The sequence below is a fragment of the Carcharodon carcharias genome, chromosome 28 (genome assembly GCF_017639515.1).
Source record: "Carcharodon carcharias isolate sCarCar2 chromosome 28, sCarCar2.pri, whole genome shotgun sequence".
NCBI lineage: Eukaryota > Metazoa > Chordata > Chondrichthyes > Lamniformes > Lamnidae > Carcharodon > Carcharodon carcharias.
In genome coordinates, this window is record NC_054494.1 from 19,803,844 (window position 1) to 19,819,212 (window position 15,369).

Genomic DNA, 15,369 nt, shown 5'->3' on the forward strand with positions numbered 1-15,369 from the left:
TGGGCCGAACGGTTTTCAATCTGTGCGGTCATCAATGATTCGAAGAGCAGTGTTCGCATAGACTGTCCCTGCTCAATTCAAAATCATGACAGTTCCCAAATCCTCTCCAGCGCGGCACAGACGCGGGGTGCAAGCTTCGTTTTCGTTTGGGTCACCAGAAGGTGACATCAGAAGGAAAGTAGCACACGGTTCATTCTCTCCTGCAAAAATCAGATAAGTTATTGAGCGTGAAAGAAGCCGCTTTTTGAAAAGCCCCACTCCGGCTGCTTACTCCCTCCAGTAAAATCAGGGAAATTGTACAAATGCTGCAAATATAAAATAAAATGGGACTATGCTGGAAATATACCGGCAGGAGTCAGAAAAAGACCAGGTTGCGATCAGAACAGTGGTCGCAGTGTTGGCGAACAAGTTGCTCGCCAATGAGAGATCATCTGCTAAAGCGCATTGCTACAGAGCCCACGCCAAAGTTACTCTGCTGGATACATTTTAGCATCTGAATTTAAAACCCTGGCAATTGGGCGGTGGGATTAAATGCAGGATTATTAGCCCGGGGCTCTCGGGCTCCAGCAAGGAAAACGAATCCATTCATTAATCTGCGAGAAATGTCAATCGTTAATTTGGGGGGGGGGGGGGGGGGGGGGGGGAGGAGAACCGCCCAAATTTGGGTGATTGACAGCTCCCGGGAGGGGGAGGGCGGTGATCTTGGGCTCTCGCGATACTCTCAGATTCTGGGGTAGAGGCACAGGCAGAGCCCATTAGCATTAGAGCAGCGATGTCCTTTCTGTGCAGAGCGGCTGCGTCTTCACTCTGTGCCTCCAGAACCTTGCCTTGCGTGCTCAATGCAGCCAGAGCGTACAGTACAGGTAAGCTGGGCACCTTCCCTCGGGAGGAGGTGGGGAGAGACAGGTTCTTAAAGCTTTGTAAACTCGAGGCCAGAGAGCTTGGGGCCTCCTGTGCATTACCGGGGATGAATGCAAACTGCTGGAGGAGTGAGTGACCTTCGGAAGTTGAAGATCGTGGAGTAGTAGGTAACGATGTAAAAGCACCGCCGACTCTGCATCTGAATAATTCGGAACTCATGTCTTAAACAAAGCCAGCTATGCAAACTTACATTGCAAAACGTTTGCTGTCGACTCTGGATACTGGTGTGTATTTTGGAAAAAAAACAGAGAATAAAGTTTCCCTTCTGCAAACCATCTTCCCTGCCCACCTCATCTCCAGAAAAAAGCGAGACTGACGTTTCTTATTTTGTTGATCTTCTCCACGAAGCTCGGGTTGTAGTTGTTTAACAGCAATCATTTCCAGACCATTGGGTGAGATTTTAACTGATTCAAACCCAGCCACTTGCAGAGAGTTAAAATTGGGCTGGTTAGCGCAGGAGTGTAACGTTCAGGGTCTAGGCCACGGTTAAAATAGGAACAGTGCTTTACTGGGATCAGGGACTAAGGAGCTCAAAACAAAAAAACTGCGGATGCTGGAAAACCAAAACAAAAACAGAGTTACCTGGAAAAACTCAGCAGGTCTGGCAGCATCGGCGGAGAAGAAAAGAGTTGACGTTTCGAGTCCTCATGACCCTTCGACAGAACTTGAGTTTGAGCCCAAGAAAGAGTTGAAATATAAGCTGGTTTAAGGTGTGTGTGTGTGGGGGGGTAAGAGAGGGGGAGGGGGTAAGAGAGGGGGAGGGGGGTGGGGGGAGAGAGTGAAGCAGCATTTCACTTGCATTTCCCCCAACTTAGTCTACTGCATTCGTTGCTCCCAATGTGGTCTCCTCTACATTGGAGAGACCAAACGTAAACTGGGCGACCGCTTTGCAGAACACCTGCGGTCTGTCCGCAAGAATGACCCAAACCTCCCTGTCGCTTGCCATTTTAACACTCCACCCTGCTCTCTTGCCCACATGTCTGTCCTTGGCTTGCTGCATTGTTCCAGCGAAGCCCAACGCAAACTGGAGGAACAACACCTCATCTTCTGACTAGGCACTTTACAGCCTTCCGGACTGAATATTGAATTCAACAACTTTAGGTCTTGAGCTCCCTCCTCCATCCCCACCCCCTTTCTGTTTCCCCCTTCCTTTTGTTTTTTTTCCAATAAATTATATAGATTTTTCTTTTCCCACTTATCTCCATTATTTTTAAGTATTTTAAAATATTTTATGCTCTCCCCACCCCTACTAGAGCTATACCTTGAGTGCCCTACCATCCATTCTTAATTAGCACATTCGTTTAGATAATATCACCAACTTTAACACCTATGTGTTCTTTTGTTCTATTGTTGTTGACATCTTTTGATGATCTGCTTTTATCACTGCTTGTTTGTCCCTACAACCACACCACTCCACTTCTCTCTCTCTCTCTCTCTCCCCCACACACACCTTAAGCTAGCTTATATTTCAACTCTTTCTTGGACTCGAACTCAAGTTCTGTCGAAGGGTCATGAGGACTCGAAACGTCAACTCTTTTCTTCTCCGCCGATGCTGCCAGACCTGCTGAGTTTTTCCAGGTAATTCTGTTTTTGTTTTGACTAAGGAGCTCAGTTGCTGTTCCTATGGACCTCTGCTGATTGATTTTAAAGTCAAGAGGTGGGATGGAAAAGAGTTGCAGAGGTGACTACAATGTTATAACACCTCACTTTACATGTCCTGAGAACTTCTATACTTGTGCTTCTAAAACGTGGCTTTCCATCAGGCCTGGAGTTATTCTGCAGCTGGCACTAGCTCCAATTGCGTAACCCATCGAAATTGAGACCTATCCAGTTGGGTCTCCTGTTGAAAGAAAACTCATGTCGCTTGTACACCCGAAGAGTCAACTCGGTGTAGCCAACATGGGTAGATCCCCACACTCCAAGCCCCAGACTGTCTGTGAACAATGCCATGTTTGGATTGTGCAGAACCCTGGGCTGTGAGCTACCCTTGTTGATGTGATTGTGTGTTGGGGAAGGGTGTCAGTTTGTGCAACTTGTAATCTGGGAGGCCGGTTATTATTGCCCACTTCACACTGACTACCACTATGTCTGTGCACAGTGGGCATACAATACCTGGCAGATCTTGTTTTTTAATTTGTGTATAACAAAAAGACTAGAATTCTCGCCCAATTTTAAAGGTGCAATTTTAGCCATCTGTATGAGAACTAAGGGAGTTGAGGTCTAATTTTATTGACTCTTTGCATCAGGCTACTTTCAATGCAGCAATGAAAAACGCATTTACAGTGGCTAACAAGCAGGTTTTGTATCCATTGGCTTGTCAGGTGCAGGTTCAGGATTGAATCTATGAGCTGAGCCTGTGGAGCAAGGCCCTTAAGGTTGTTTTCACTGCATCAGTTGTGAAACCAGAAAATACAAATAATCACTTAAAACATGTTTTGAACCATTTTGAACCACATCAAAAGGGTTGATTGATTTGATACGTGATTAATTATTGTCGCAGGAGAAATGGACATTTGCCAAGTTTTCTTTATAATTTGCAATGTGTAGTGCCTGTAATTGGTGTTTCACATGCATCTAAAGTTGCTTTTAGACTGACTGTGTTTAGTAATCTGCTTCCCAATTTCTCCAGCATATTTTATTGTAAGATTGTGCTTTATAAGCCAATCTTCCTGTGGCTTTTTGTGACATTTACACCAAGATCTGGGAGTAGCACTTGTTGTCTACAGCATTAATGCCAATTATGCTCCCTTTCCCCCAGTTTTCTCCCCTTCCTCTCTTGTGCATACCTGGGCTAGGTTCCAGAGGCATATCTTTCCCAGAGATAAAAGCAAAAACAAAAAACTGCGGATGCTGGAAATCCAAAACAAAAACAAAATTACCTGGAAAAACTCAGCAGGTCTGGCAGCATCGGCGGAGAAGAAAAGAGTTGACGTTTCGAGTCCTCATGACCCTTTCCCAAATGGCTGTTCTGCTTCAGGTTTAAGCCTAGTGGACAATGGGGCGTTACAGGCGAGCCTGATTCTGCCTTGCCCAATATCTCATATTTTCCAGTGAACTTCACTGGTTAGTGATCTGGAGTGGGAGCCCTGTCTGATTGATGTTTTTCCCATTTGTATCCTGAAAAGGGCTGCTGTAAATCGTAAAACCTGCCACTGCTACCCTGGCTGAGATGAGCTATGGGCTTCTGTAATGTCGTGGTTATGTTACTGGACTCGTAATCCAGTGGCCTGGAACAATGACCCCCTAAGTCATGAGTTCAAATCCCACCATGACAGCTGGGGGAATTTAATTTGAATTCATTAATTAAAATTGGAACAAAAAGCTGGTGACTGTGAAACTACCAGATTGTTGTGAAAACTGAGCTGGTTCACTAATGTCCGTTAGGAAGGAAAATGGGTGTTCTTACTCAGTCTGTCATATAATGTGATTCCAGACCTCCAGCAATGTGGTTGACTCTTAAACCTCCTCTGAAATAGCCAAGCAAGGCACTCAGCTGTATTCAGGAGGCTCACCACACCAAGGGCAATGAGGGTTGGATAGTAAATCCTGGATGTCCAACTCCTGTGAATGAAGTTTCAAAAAAGCTAATGTGGCTCAGGCCAGGCTTCAGACTTGGCAGCTTTTAGGAACAGGAGTAGGCCATTTGGCCCCTCTAGTCCATTCTTTCCTGTAGCTCAGAAATGCATCACATGGGTACATTTACCACTGATCCATTTCGCCAGATGCTTTTCTTCGGGCAATGAGTAGATGATTGTGAAAGAATATATTCGATCATACGCTGTTCGACATTCCTGAAGATTAAACAAAGGGAGAAGCAGAATGGGAAGAGAAGCAGAAAGCTGTGCAGGTTGCTTCCGTTTCCTTTGGAGGACTTGATCCATTGCAATGGTGTTTAAAGATTAACACAAAGCTTCAGATCGTTTTCTTTTTTTGCTATCAATTATGTAGGTAATTTATGAATGTGCTGCTTTTATCATTCTCTTTTCAAGGTGGCCAGTATCAACATATACTCGTGGAAAAGAAGGGCGAGAAGAAGAATGTGGGGTTTATCCAGCTGAATCGGCCGACAGCTTTGAACGCTTTGTGTGACATATTGATGAAGGAAGTCAGTCAGGCACTGGACATGTTTGAAGATGACCCTGCAGTTGGAGCCATTGTCCTCACAGGGAGTGAAAAGGCATTTGCAGGCAGGTATCTAGAAAGACATTTAAGAATGAACTATTATATTTTCTAACATTTGAGATTTAACATTTGATAGGAACACAGGAATTTATCGATGAAAAGAGACCATGATCCATCTAGTTCACTTTCTACCAACCTGGTGACTGCATGGTACGATGATGATGGAGATTTTGACTAATCAAATCACTCTTTATCAATTAGTTAAAAATCATTCAGGCGTGACAGGAGGGAGATCCTAGTGGGAGGGAGCTTTGGGAATCCTAGGTCCAAAATTACCTATTCCCCTCAAGCTGTGTGACACTAATCACATCTTGTCTCAAATTACTCGTATACTGTATCCCAAAAATAATATTTTTTGAAGGAATTAAATTTAATTTTGCATTTGATTGTTCAATACATTGTCCTGCGTATAAGCAAAAAGGATATGTCACTTCAAGCCATGTGCATTTTAAATTGAGTGCTTCCAAACCTCTTGTGGCTGTATTCTGACCTGCACCGTCCCACACGCCCACCATCCCTGTGCTGGCTGATCCACATTGGCTCCTAGTCCACCCGTTCATCCCTGTGTTCAAATCCTTCCGTGGCCTCGTCCTCTCTGTTTCTGTAATCTCCTTAACCCCATGACCTTCTGAGATCTTTTCCATCCTTCCCCACTTCCTTCCCCCAGCCTAAAGTGGCCATGCCTTCTGCCATTTAGGTCTTAAGTTCTGGAATTCTCTCCCTAAGTCTTTACGCTTCCATCTCTCTCTCTTTCAAGATGCTGAATAAAGCCTGGCCTTTCGACCAGTTGTTTGGTCATTTGCCCTAATGTCGCCTTTCTTTCTCCATGTCAACATTTGTCTGATTTGGGTTAAAATCCTGGAACTCCCTCCTAACAGCACAGTGGGTGTACCTACACCACATGGACTGCAGCGGTTCAAGAAGGCAGCTCACCACCACCTTCTCAAGGGCAATTAGGGATGGGCAATAACCTCTGGCCCAGCCGGCAATGCCCACATCCAGTCAATGAATAAAAAAAAATGCTCCTGTGAAGTGTCTTGGTGTTTTACTACGTTAAAGCTGCTATACAAATTCAACTTCTTGTGTTTTGCATTTGTAATTTAATTCCCGTTTTATTTGATTTTTTTTCTTTTTCTTTTTAGCTGGTGCTGATATTAAGGAGATGGAGAAGAAAACTTTCCAGGAATGCTACGCTGGGAACTTCCTTTCCCATTGGAACCGTGTGGCCACAACTAAAAAGCCTGTGATTGCTGCTGTGAACGGCTATGCTGTAGGTAGTGCTGAGGGTTGAAAGTTGACGCTTTGAGCTTGTTGTATCCATTTCCAAGTCTGTTCGGGTACCTTGTAATCACGGAATCTTTACAGTGCAGGAGGCCATTCAGCCCATTGAATCTGCACTGGCTCTCTTCAAGAGCATTCTACCTCGTCTCACTCCCCTGCCTTATCCCCTTGTGGGCAGGAAGACAGTGTGATGCAGCTAGGTTACCTCATTTCTCACAGGGAGAGACCCCAATTCTAGATCCCAGCCCTGGTTGACATTAAAAATAAAACATCCCTCTGAGCTGACAAGTTTCACCAGCCTTGGGTCACTTTCAGGAGGGTGGGAAGACTCTCAGATTGAGGGAAGCGGTCTACTGCACAGATATATCACGCCAAGTAGTAGTCTTACATCTGTATTCCCTTGTACCCTTGTGCAAGACTATTTCTTAGACTGCTACTCTATTGATTACAGTGAATTGATGAAGGCAGCTTATAATTAAGCCATCTAGGCAAGAAGGTCCAATGTTTAATTCACTGAGGTAGCTGAGATTGTAGCAGAGACATCTGCACTTGATCTTACAATTCCTGAGCAAAGCTGGGCGAGATCAGTGCCAGGTTCCTACACTCAGTCCTGAACCACTGACATCTGCGAAAAACTGTTCTTGGCTGTCGGGTGAGGACACGATGCCCGCCAAGGCTGATCGTCCTGCCAACACTAACTCTCTGGAATTAAGATGTGACGATTGAACATTGAGATGAGCAACCAAAGGATGACGGATCCCTGGGAAATGGTACGCAAGTGAAAGTCAAACCTTCAGAAGAGGCAGAGGAGAGATATTAGGAGAAGAAAACTTGTTAGAAAAGCTACTTATGCCATCGGACATGAGTTTGTGCACATACCTCTTTCCCCACCTGTTGCAAAGTCATCAGTCTGTTTGACAGTCACGTGCTGATACTGTACTGCCCAAAATGAGGAATTTGAAACTCTCCATTTATGGCTCTCCTATTGTGTAGCAAGTTATGGAATAACACTTTTATTCCTTGACTGAGGAATTCACAGTTCAACAGCAACACGCAACAGTTGTAAACAGCCACGTGGAAGTGGAATAATCACTGTATGGACACTCCACTGGGCGGGCCAACCTGTGATGATTGTATCAGGTAAATGCAAGTGGTTAGTCTCCTTTCTCAGTAGTAAGAAATTTAAATTCAGTACCCATCCCCTCATTGAACTCTGCATCCGACTCTATCCACTGTGTGTTGTGTCTGTTCTATCTCAATCCTTTGGCCCTGAAATTCAGCTATGGGACATTAGCTGACAAATGAAATCCCTCTCCACGCTATCTTGGTGATTAAATGAATCCATTATAATAACGGAGGATGGAATTTCAGATGACATATGGAGCCTTTGTCCACCAGTGTTGTGCGGGTTAATTTCAGGGTCTTTTCCAATGTGATACAGTTTCTCCACTGCAGTACTAAATAATGTTGGTGTTCATCCTACAAATTGGAAACATTTTAATTGCGATGAGATGATTTTTACCATGGCAGATTGGCGAATAAAAGAATGATGTTGTGCATTTCCCAAACGTAGATTTGAAGAGTTTGTACCTAATTTTGAACTTTGTTCATAGTTTCTGATTATGTCCAATTGAGCTAATAAGTTACTCTGAAAATTGATGATACCAAATTTAAATGAAATACTGGAGAAGTTTAGAGAACATAATGTATGATTTGATCCTTTTTTGTTCTGTAGCTCGGAGGAGGCTGTGAGTTGGCCATGATGTGTGACATCATATATGCGGGTGAAAAAGCATACTTTGGACAACCGGAGATTCTGTTGGGAACTATTCCTGGTAAATGTTCTGCACAGTGTTATTAGTAGGTAAATTTTGAAGTTTCACTGTTGGGTTACAGTCCTGTACCCTGGGAGACTGCCCCGTGAAATTGTGTGCTTGTTACCATCTTATCAGTTTGAACGTTAGTTCATTAAGGTTAAGTGCAGTGTTTGGTGGCATCACTTACTAGCCTACAGCAAGCTTGGCACCTGTCACGTGAGATGGTGGGAACGTGGACTGTTCACTGATACTACAAGTCTGCCCAACTAAAGTAATTTTGGATAAGCACTTCTCTAATTAAATGTCAAACTTCTATTTAAAAATATATTAGTGTTAAAACTGCCAAATTTTTGTTGTAAAGCTTATGGAAGTGACAGGTTCTCACGTTTTGATTGTATATTTTGAAAATAAATATTTCAGTGTTGCAGCCAGATATATTCCATGACTATTCTATCACCTACTGGGCAAATATAATTGTGTTCTGAAACCAGAGAGGCCACCTGATATTGTGCATTAAGAACATTATCCCCTTTGCTCTGTCATTCACAGTTGATATTCTAAATCATATCACCACCTGCCCTGTAAATGTTCCCTTTTGCAGTTACTGTTGAATCTGCTTCCACCACCCTTTCAGGCAATGCTGATCATATAACTTGCTCCATAAATATCTTTTTCCTCATTGGGTAATTCTAAGCATTGATTCAAAACTCTGTAACTTGCAGGTCATTTAAGCTGTGGATTCACGGGAAACGTAACTGGATTAATTGTGTCATGTGAACATTATCCTTGGCTTCCGTCATTTACTTTGTGCATCTTTTGTAATTGTAGCTTCACACATGCCATTCTCCACCAGCCAACAGATTTTTAAAAACCATTTTAGAAAGTGCAGATTCCGTGCTGTGGAGTTTTATCTCTGGGCACGTAAGATGTAATGTTGCAATGTGTACTCCCAAGGGAGAAACCAACAGCAAACAGTTTGCATTGGCAAGATAGGCGACAGTATCCACCCCATCTTCCCTTTAGCACAGCTCCCACTGCTAGTGAAAAATTCAGAGATTCTGTACTTAACATGACACAAATAAAATTCTGTTGCCTTGATTAGCATAAATATCTTGAAAGCAGCTAAACTAAGCACTATAACGCTTAGTTCACCATCTCTGAGTACCCCATAAAATAATTTCCAGGTTTGCTTGCCTCCTCTGACCTTTACATTTCCATGTGTAGCACATACTGAATATGCACCATGTTACAAAGTTCAGTGCAATCAGCTACAATGAAGACCCCCGAAAACTATTTCTTCTTTGTGATCTTAACCGCTATTTAATACCATCATGAGGTTTAACTGACACATCGTTCAACAGTTTGCATGCAATGATCCTTGAAACGGCCCAATTTCAAAAGATATCACTGAATTGGAAAGGGTGATCAGGAAAGTGCCATGTGGTTATATTTGGTTGTGTCTGATACCAGCCATTACTCAGGAAAAAGCTGTTTTGTTTAGTAGCTGAACCTACACTCGCTTCCAGTTAAGGAAGGTGTCAGATTTAAAATTCTCACCCTTTTTTCAAATCCTTCCAATACCTCACCCCTACCTGTCTCTAATCTCCAGCCCCACAACCACTTTGAGGTATCAGCGCTGCTCTAATTCTGGCCTCCTGAGTGTCCCGATTTTTGATTGCTCCACCACTGGCGTCATTGCTTTCAGCTGCCCAGGCCCCAAGCTCTGGGATTCCCTCCTTTCGCTTCTCAACCTGTCTACCTCTCCTCCTCCTCTTAAGATATTCCTTAACACTATTCTCTTTGACCAAGTTTTTCATCATCTGCACTAATATCTCCTTATGTTACGTGGTGTCGAATTTTGATTTGTACCACTCATGTGATGTGCCTTGGGGTCTTTTATTATCTTAAAGGTGCTATGTAAATATAAGCTGTTGACAATTAAAATGTTAGTGGGAAGATGTTGGTAAAGCTGCATTGTCTTTGGGGCAGGTGCCGGTGGAACACAGCGGTTGACCAAAGCAGTAGGGAAGTCATTGGCAATGGAAATGGTCCTCACTGGAGACCGGATTTCAGCTCAGGAAGCCAAAGCAGCAGGTACGGTGTTCAGCAGCTGTTGGATTATTGCCGTTTCGCACTCTCACATTACCTTTTCTATTCTTCCTTCCACCAACATCAGCTTGGCGCAGTTAGTGGCACTCATTGCCTCTTTAATCAGTCCCACTCCGCAGCATGAATGCACAACCCAGGTTGTCACCTTCAATAACGAGGGCAATGTTCTGTCTGCCTGCTCGGGTGGATCTAAAAGATTCCACAGTGTCCTGGGCAGTGTTCATTCCTCAGCTCACGCCGGTGGAATCTGATTGTCCCATCATTCAGTTGCTGTTTGTGGGAGCTTGCTGTGTGTAAATTGGCTGCTTGGTTTGCCTCCATAGGTGGTCACACCAAGAGGGTAACCACTGCTTGTGAAGAGCTTTGGGATGTTGCAGGGATACAAAAAGCTTTCTCAATAAGCGCTGGTCATACTCTTCCTAATGTAAAACTGAGCAGCAGGAAATGGATAGATAAGATTTTTAATAAGAGTACTACAAGAATTGATCCTGTTCCAAATTCAGGAATATTTATGCTTCAAGATATCATTGCTTTGGGGTTGAGATTTCAAACATAGATTAAAGCAGAGGCTCTGCTATAGCTATTAAAAGATCCACATTTTCTTTCATACCTTCTAAATATTCATCGGAACACAGGACTTAAGAGTAGGAGTAGGCCATTTGGCCCTTCAAGCCTGCTCTGCTATCTGTTAAGATCATGGCTGAATATGGTTGTGATCTAGAGTTGCCAACTGTGATTAAATTCCTGGAGGTTTCATCACACACCATTAGTTGGCCAACAGATCCATCCTTGTGACGCACTGCCTTCCTACGCCAATTGGAAAGCAAAAAAGATTCAACATCCAATTGGATGATGCTCGATTGTCAGCCAAGCAGCCTCTCCTCTTCCCCCCCCCCCCCCCCCCCCCCACCACCACCAATTTCAATATTTTCATATCTGGCAAAGAGAAATGTTCAAAGAAAATATTTTTTAAGTCCTGATGATTTTTCTCCAGGATTACACACAGCAAGAGATTGATCTTCAATTCCTAGAGACTCCAGGCCAATCCTGGGGGGTTGGCAACCCTATGTCAGTCTCAACTCCCACTTTCCCATCAGCCCCCCCTACCCTTGACTCCCTTGTCGATCAAAAATCTATCTAACGCAGCTTTGAACTTATTCAATGACCCAGCTTCCACTACTCTGGGGAAAAGAATTGCACCTACTAATGAGCCTTTGAGAGAAAAAATTTTCCTTATCTCCGTCTGAAATGGGAGAGATAAATATTTAAATTATAGAGCTGTGTGATTGTATTTTCTAAACTTGGCTATTAGCAAACAGTACTCGAGACAAAAGGAATAAAGTTAATGCAAGCTACTAGGACATGTGATTTGCTAAGATAAAATAATAAATACAGCTTGTACTGTCAACATGAGACACAAAATACACAACTTTTGAACTGAGATGTATTTTTCAGTTCCCATAACTTAAACTCTAAGGAGCTTATGCTGGATAATAACACAGGGCTGGTGGCTTTTGTTTCCAAAGGGCTCATAAGTAAAATATATCCAGCTGCTCAAGTGGTGGAAGAAGCTATCAAATGTGGAGAGAAAATAGCGAGCAATTCTAAGCTTATTACAGCAATGGCGAAGGAGGCAGTCAATGGTGGTAAGCAGAGCAATTCTTTAACCTCGGCATTGTTCCTGTTAGGAATCTGTTTTAAAGATGAGGCCTGAGATTAGTTTTACTGGACGTTGGTTACTTCATAATGTAAATGCTTTACTTCCTGCAATGAATTACAGTTTGTGTATGATTTGCAGGGTTTACTTAATATTGAGATTTACTGCAAATGTTTTATAAATGTGTAATTAGGGGTCAAATCTATTTATTTATTTTGGCAAATGATTGTTGGTATAGTTTCAGAATTGGCAGGAATTGTCAAATTGTTTAACTGGATGTTTAGGTCTTTGGCTGCCCTGTCAGATTATTTCAGAATCCTAATTTTAACTATCTAGTTTTTTAAAAAATTGAAATGATTTAAAAAAAAATTACCATTTTTGTTCCCAGGTAATGTTGACTCCTTGTTTACATTTCTCTGCCCCACCAGTGAGCCGCACATCAGTGCCTCACTTATGTATGAGCTGATGTCTATTCTAAGCTTAATAGATGCAACTGGATAGCCCGAGCAAGATGGCAGAGGTATATTCGCTCCGCTCTCTTCCCTTGGTTTTATCATGGAGCTAAGGTGTCAGCAATTTGGCTGGTGCATAGAGTCTCTATAGAATTGATATGGAACTTCCAGTGCTGTAACCCATTCGTTTTGGGTTGGGAACGTAAATAGGCCTAAAATAAGGAATGTCACAAAAAAAAAATCTATTATAACTCCTATAAAATGTAATGGAGTTCAATGATTTTAATGTAAAACTGGGTTTGCATTAATTCTGTGAAGGAGAGAGGACTTATATTCCAATGATTTCCTTTATCCCTTAGTGAATTAGAATGTTCATGTTTAACTGTGCGGGGGTTTATTTAATCTTGAGATTTATTGTAAACGTTTTATAAAAGTGTCATTGGGGACCAAATTTATTTATTTATATATTTTGACACTGGCAAATTAAAAATAACACTTGCAAATTGAGGCCCCGAAATGATTATTATTCTAGTTCCAGAATTGGCAGGAGTTGCCAAATTAGTTATGCTGGATGTTTAATGGATGAAATACATCTGGCTTTCCTTTCAGATTATTTCAAAACCCTAATTTTTAACTCTACTTTAAAAAAAAAATTGAAATAATCATTTTTTTTCAATTTGCCCAAATAATGTTGACGACTTGTTTACTTCACTTCCCCGCCAGTGAGCAGCACATCAGTACTTCACTTAAGTATAATGCCACATTTAATGGCTTTGATTCACTGTGGCTGCTTAACAATTCTGTACTTCATTCCAGCTTTTGAATTGACATTGGCAGAAGGAAACCGATTGGAGAAGCGTTTGTTTCACTCGACCTTTTCCACTGTAAGTAGCCTACGTTCAATTAAAACAAATTGTGTTCTCATTTACCAAGACTTTCCAACTGTGCCGTGTGCACTCTTTGTTACAGAACGACCGGAAAGAAGGCATGAGTGCATTTGTTGAAAAGAGGAAGGCTAATTTCACTGACCAGTGAATGTACAAAGATGTTCAGAATGGCAATGGGAACTGAATTATTAATGTCACTGAGAAAGCCGGATGTCGAGTAGATCAGGAGTGGGGTTTTGGAAATAACAAGTTCTGATTTCAAATAAATATTTTATTTTGGTGCTCCTGTATTCTTTTTATCAAAGTAATTGAAGAGGAAATGTGAACAATAACTTAAATCTTCAGTAACCTTGACTCAACAGCCAACCTGTTGGATCACATGCTGATCGATCTGTTAGATCCATGAATAATTTAAGCTCGTTTTTTTTTTTTCTTGACAAGTAATTTTGTTCTTGCCCATGTTAAGCGTTTTATCATTTAGAAAGCAGGTGAATCAATATGTGTAGAGTATGTGGAATTTGGACTGTTACTACAGCAACCTAGCAGACTGCAGCAAGCGGAAGATAACAATACAGGTCAACTCTTCAAATCAACTTTCATCGCAATTGACTGCACCTGAGAGATTGTGGAATGGAATTCTTGCTATTTAATTGTTCCTAATTTTGTGGAAAGCACATACTTAAAGAGTGGGTTATTTGTACAGGGATGCTGTTTGTTAATAATTCTTGATTAACCAGTACTAAAAGATTGAAATAAAGGCAGCCTGCCCATTGAGACTTTCAGTAACCTCAACTGCAACAACTTGTGATTGTAGGGAGAGCTGACTGAAGGATGGATGAAGAATTGGTTTTTGACACGGTTTTGAAAGACAGGAAGAGATGTCTGATAGTGGTTGGTGGAGAGAGTCCCAGAATATAGGGCCATGACAAGTGACAGGAAATCATTCCATGAAAGAGTAATGACTCAAGGGAAAACTCTTAAATCTTGGTTTCACATTAACATAGTTTTTAGTTCCATGGATCATAATTCCTACTGTGTCAATAAAACACTGCCATAGTATTCTGCAGCTCTGAAGAAGAATCATACAGACTCAAAACATTAACTCAGTTTATCTCTCCATGGATGCTGTCAGGCTTCTGAGTTTTTCCAATATTTTCTGTTTTTATTTCAGATTTCCAGCATCCACAGTATTTTGCTTATATCTTTGACCAAGTGCTTGATCATCCTTTATGTTCAGGGTGTTTTATATATAAATGGAAGTTGCTGTTAATTATGACACTGCAATGTCACTCCTACTACATACTAAATTAAAAAATTAATTTACAGGATTAATGCTGGCTAGGCCAGCATTTATTGCCCATCCTTAATTGCCTTTGAGAAGGTGGCAGTGAGCTGCCTTTTTCAAAGCATCTGAATATCCTGTTAGGCTACTTCAGGAGGCAGTTAATAATCAATGACTGTGACTAGACGCACATGAGACCTGACCAGGTAAAGATGGATGGCCTTCCCTAAAGGACAGTAGCAAATCATCATTATGGTCAATCATTATTTACTTGCATCTGCAATGGAGATTTGTTAGAGAAATGGAAAGGCAGCCAACAATGGATTATAATGGTCATGTTGGGTGATGTATGGAGGTAGCACACCCCCATTTCAACTTTTGCAAATTCTATCAGACTAATGGGAAGAATGTCCCTTTTTGTAAGGATCCTACGTTAGAATAATCTTGTCTCTGAATGGGTGCAGAATTACAAGACAAAGCTTCCAAATGTGATAGCAACTAGCACCAACCTGAGAATGTAATCCACTGACCTAAGCTGGATGATGCGTTGAGGCACACTGGTTTAGGAGCACTTTGATTTAAGACACATTGGTTGGGCAATTGGCTTAGAAACGTTTGATGTTGATACTGGTGCAAAACTGCTGCACTCCTCACTGTGAACACCAAAAAAAACCCTCTAAAAGTAAGAGTATTGTTAATTAAATTTACATGAAAGCTCTCAGCAATGGTAGACTAGGCAACTAAATTGTCACCACTACTTGCTGTGTCCAACAATTATCCA

General features: G+C 41.9%; 1 protein-coding gene across 1 annotated transcript; it reads left to right on the plus strand.

Moving 5' to 3' along the window:
- Positions 1–714: 714 nt before the first annotated feature.
- On the plus strand, positions 715–14,098 carry echs1 (enoyl CoA hydratase, short chain, 1, mitochondrial). Its single transcript, XM_041176038.1, has 8 exons — positions 715–863; positions 4,911–5,108; positions 6,246–6,373; positions 8,120–8,219; positions 10,191–10,295; positions 11,837–11,956; positions 13,236–13,303; positions 13,389–14,098. Exons 1-8 carry the CDS (start codon positions 773–775, stop codon positions 13,452–13,454), a joined length of 876 nt encoding a protein of 291 aa, XP_041031972.1. The 5' UTR covers positions 715–772; the 3' UTR covers positions 13,455–14,098.
- The last annotated feature ends 1,271 nt before the right edge of the window (positions 14,099–15,369 follow it).